Below are 3,781 nucleotides of genomic sequence, written 5' to 3'. Positions count from 1 at the left end.
TTTTTCCCATTTTTATCTCTCGGTATATAGTAAAGAAGACTGAATTGGCGTGCCAGTGGTTGAATTATCGCCAAAAAATAAAACTAAGACCTCTCCGTAGATATCCATTCCTCTTATCAATATTTTTTATTTGTTTATGATGAAGTTATGTTTTATAATTGAAATATGGTAATTGGAATTAAAAATAAAAAAAAAATTTTATCCATATGTGACACTGAATGTTGGTCATTATACTATACAAGATTCCTTTTGAATAGCCGTAGTTTATTATTAGGATTTTGATTCTTACTTTTTACTATTTCGTGGTATTGAGAGCGATGTAGCACGCATCAATCTGAACTAGGAAAAACCTTTCCCACCCTTAAATTCCCAAAACCACAAAGCTAGAATGAAAATGAGAATAAAATCTTACGTGGCAGTAAAACCTCAATCGTAGACCATGAAAATTGTGTTTTCTTTTTCTCTCTCTCCTTTCACACGCGAGAATAAAAAAATCATAATTTCCGTTTCGATGAGACCAAGCGCGTCCCAATGAAGCTGCTTGGAAATGTCCCTAAATCTCTACTATCTCCCTCAAATACCCATTTCTCTCGTCTCCAATTTTATCCTTAAAACCCTACCTACCAACCCAAAACAAGTTAACAGATTAACTGAAACTATTCCAACGTTGGCAGTACCAAAACCAACAACAATAACCAAAAAAAAAAAAAGGATCGGAAGAGGAGAGTAGGTTCACGCCAGGATTGTGGCGTCCATGGCGTGGCTCACTGCAGGGGTGGGTAAAGCTGGCTCTGTTTCCAACAAGTGCAAGATTTTCATCCAGGAAAAGTATTCTTCTCCCACGCTTCAAATCTTAGCCTTCGAGACAACCAAAGTCATGTCGCGTCTTGTCGCCCTGTATAAGTCTCTCTCTGATGATGAATTCTTCAAACTCCGGAACGGTCCCATGAAATCCCCTGGCGTTGCGTTTTTGAACTCCACAGATGAAAGCTATCTTCTTGGCCTGGCGTGTAAAGAGAAGCTCGAGGATCTCAATCTGGCTGCCACCATAATTTCACGTTTGGGTAAAAAATGCATCGATGAAGAGCTTAACAGGTTTGAAATCGCTTACCAGAACATGAAACAGGGAATTTTTTATGACTGCAACCTTGAATTTAACTCCAGAAATGTTGGAAAAATCATCGAGAAGATGGAGAAATACACGAGCTCGACATCTATTCTGTACGCCTCTTTGTTAGACCTCAACGAATTAGAAATATCAGAGAAAAAAATGCAAAAATGGAAGAGAAACGGCTGGCCCAAAAAATCATCAGAAATGACCAACATTGACTACTTGAACGAGAAAATCTCTTTCCAAAGAAAACAGGTGCGACATTTCAGACAGATTTCCCTTTGGAGCCAAACATTTGATAAGAGCGTTGGGTTAATGGCTCGAATCGTCTGCGTCATTTACGCCAGAATATGCACCATTTTTGGACCCTTTGTTCCAAGCCTTCCTTGCACCACCAAGAACAGACATTCCAACAGGCGCCTCTATATTTCGAGCCCAAAAGCTTTACACTTGAAGGTTTATCCAGAGGCCGATTATTGCCTCCTTGTGGATAAAGAGAAGTACTTGCAACAGGCCTCGAAATCGGGTCCAATCATGAATGCTTCCAGGATCAAACGAGGTCCCACCCGTTTCCACAGCGGAGAACTATCACCTGATCTTAAAGCCTTAGGTTTCCAAATTTCAGCTGTTACCATAACCGATAAAATCTCCACCAAAAACAACATTGAGGGAAATGCTAGAAGAAACCAAAGGCTGATACAATCGGCTCCAAAGAACACTGTAGGAGCAGCAGGGCTTGCCGTTCGTTACGCAAACCTAATCATCATGGCGGAGACCTACTTCTACTCAACAACAATCATCACCGACGACGCTCGGGAGCACATGTTCGAGATGTTACCAATAAGCCTGAGACACACACTGAGAGCGAAGCTTAAAAGCCATTGGTGCAAAGATGCTGAAGAATGTGAAGGGCAACAGGGTTTGGCGGAAGGGTGGAAAGAGGCTTTGGAGGAGATAATAGGGTGGCTGGCTCCGGTGGCGCATGATACGTTGAGATGGCAGCAAGAGAGGAACTTGGAGCAACAAAAATTAGATGCAAAGCAGACAATTTTATTGTTGCAAACATTGCATTTCTCGGACTTGGAGAAAACGGAGGCTGCAATTGTGGAGGTTTTGGTAGGATTGAGTTGTATATATAGGTACGAGAATCGGCGGGAGAAGGATAGTGTTGGCTATAATGAATCCAACGTTGGTAGACGACCATGATGTATGGACTTACCTTGGAGTAAGCTGCGATTGTTTGCTTCAGATTAGGTTTTTTCTGTTTCTTTTTTTGGTTTAGACTAATATAATACTTCATTTGTTGATTCTTTTATGTTCTTGTTCAAGCCCTTCTTGAAGAAGGGGGGAAAGGAGGAAGTGAATGACAGATTCGTGCTGTGATTGTTGGGGAAGAATAATTGGGGCTTAATTGAACCTGTAATCAAGACTAATAAACTTCTGTTTTTTCAGCTTTTTGCTAAGAATTTAAACGTTTCATGGAAAGATAAAAAGAGGAGGGCTTTTATGTGGCTGTGTGGTTAATGGATTCCATTTCCTTTAGAAAAGATGAGGTACAATATTTTGCTTCTAGGATAGGAAAACAGGCGACGGAAATATTTAACTGACATGACGTTCTTATCAGAAAACATTAATTACTATTCTTTTTAATAAATGAAACCTGGAGATAAATTGGTTGTTTAGTGTCTCACATAAGCACTAAGCATCGTATACCTTGTAACATTGTTATAATTAAATTATACACTAAAGATTAACACCAACAAAATGAAATCAAACACAAAAGACAGAATGAAATCATGAACTTATGCTAACAAGTGTGTGGTACGTTAATATAACATTGAATTCTTAATTTCAATATGATAAATTCAATCATTAATTGTCTCGAATAAAAAAAAATCATGGATTTATCAATAAACGAATTTATTTTGTAGATCTGACAATTCATGTTATCATGTCATGTAAAATATTATATTCGTATCATATTTTACATAAAAATCACAATCATAATTTGTATCAACACGAAAATATAAAATATAATTTTTTATTTTATTAAACTTATTATATGATTTTTTTTTAATTTTAAGTCGAATTATCTCCGTATCTTTTGTTTATATCGTTTGCATATCGTGTCACGTATTATGTTTTAAATTGTCAGGTCTATCATTTTTAGCAACATGACGCTCTGTAGGTGCTTACCTCCATATGGATATAAGAAATTAAAAATGTAATTGAGTCGAATTGATATAATAAAAAATTTGAATTGGATTCAAAATTATTATTTGAAACTCGGCTCGAACTTGATAAAATTTTAATTTTTGAGTTCAAGTTTAATTCAAGATAGATATTAAGCTACTCGAACTCTCTTAATTAAGCTCATTTACTAAATAAAAAGCAAGTTCGACTTCAAGTTTGATTATCAATGTTCGAATTAAAATTCAAATGCAAATTGTTATATACAAAAGTAAAATAATAGTTTTTTTAATTAAATAATAAAAATATATATTAAAATATAAAAATTTGATTAGACTTGCTAATTACTTGAATTGAGTATTAAGATGCTTGAATTTGGTTCACTTGATAAATCAAATTACTCGAACTTAAATTAATTTAATAATAATTAATTTAAATTTAAATTTTATTTGAATCGAATTCAAATAATTTATAAACATG

At 35.5% G+C, this 3,781-nt stretch overlaps 1 protein-coding gene across 1 annotated transcript; it reads left to right on the top strand.

The window, feature by feature from the left end:
• The first annotated feature begins 544 nt into the window (after window positions 1–544).
• Window positions 545–2,426, top strand: LOC111310626 (protein PSK SIMULATOR 1-like). The gene has a single exon (XM_022910087.2). It carries the CDS (start codon window positions 755–757, stop codon window positions 2,315–2,317), a length of 1,563 nt encoding a protein of 520 aa, XP_022765822.2. The 5' UTR covers window positions 545–754; the 3' UTR covers window positions 2,318–2,426.
• The last annotated feature ends 1,355 nt before the right edge of the window (window positions 2,427–3,781 follow it).

Source organism: Durio zibethinus, chromosome 1 (assembly GCF_047325235.1).
Source record: "Durio zibethinus cultivar Kanyao isolate XHJ-2024 chromosome 1, ASM4732523v1, whole genome shotgun sequence".
Classification (NCBI taxonomy): domain Eukaryota; kingdom Viridiplantae; phylum Streptophyta; class Magnoliopsida; order Malvales; family Malvaceae; genus Durio; species Durio zibethinus.
The sequence above is the reverse complement of the archived record's forward strand: the minus strand, read 5'-3'. Positions and strand labels throughout refer to the sequence as shown.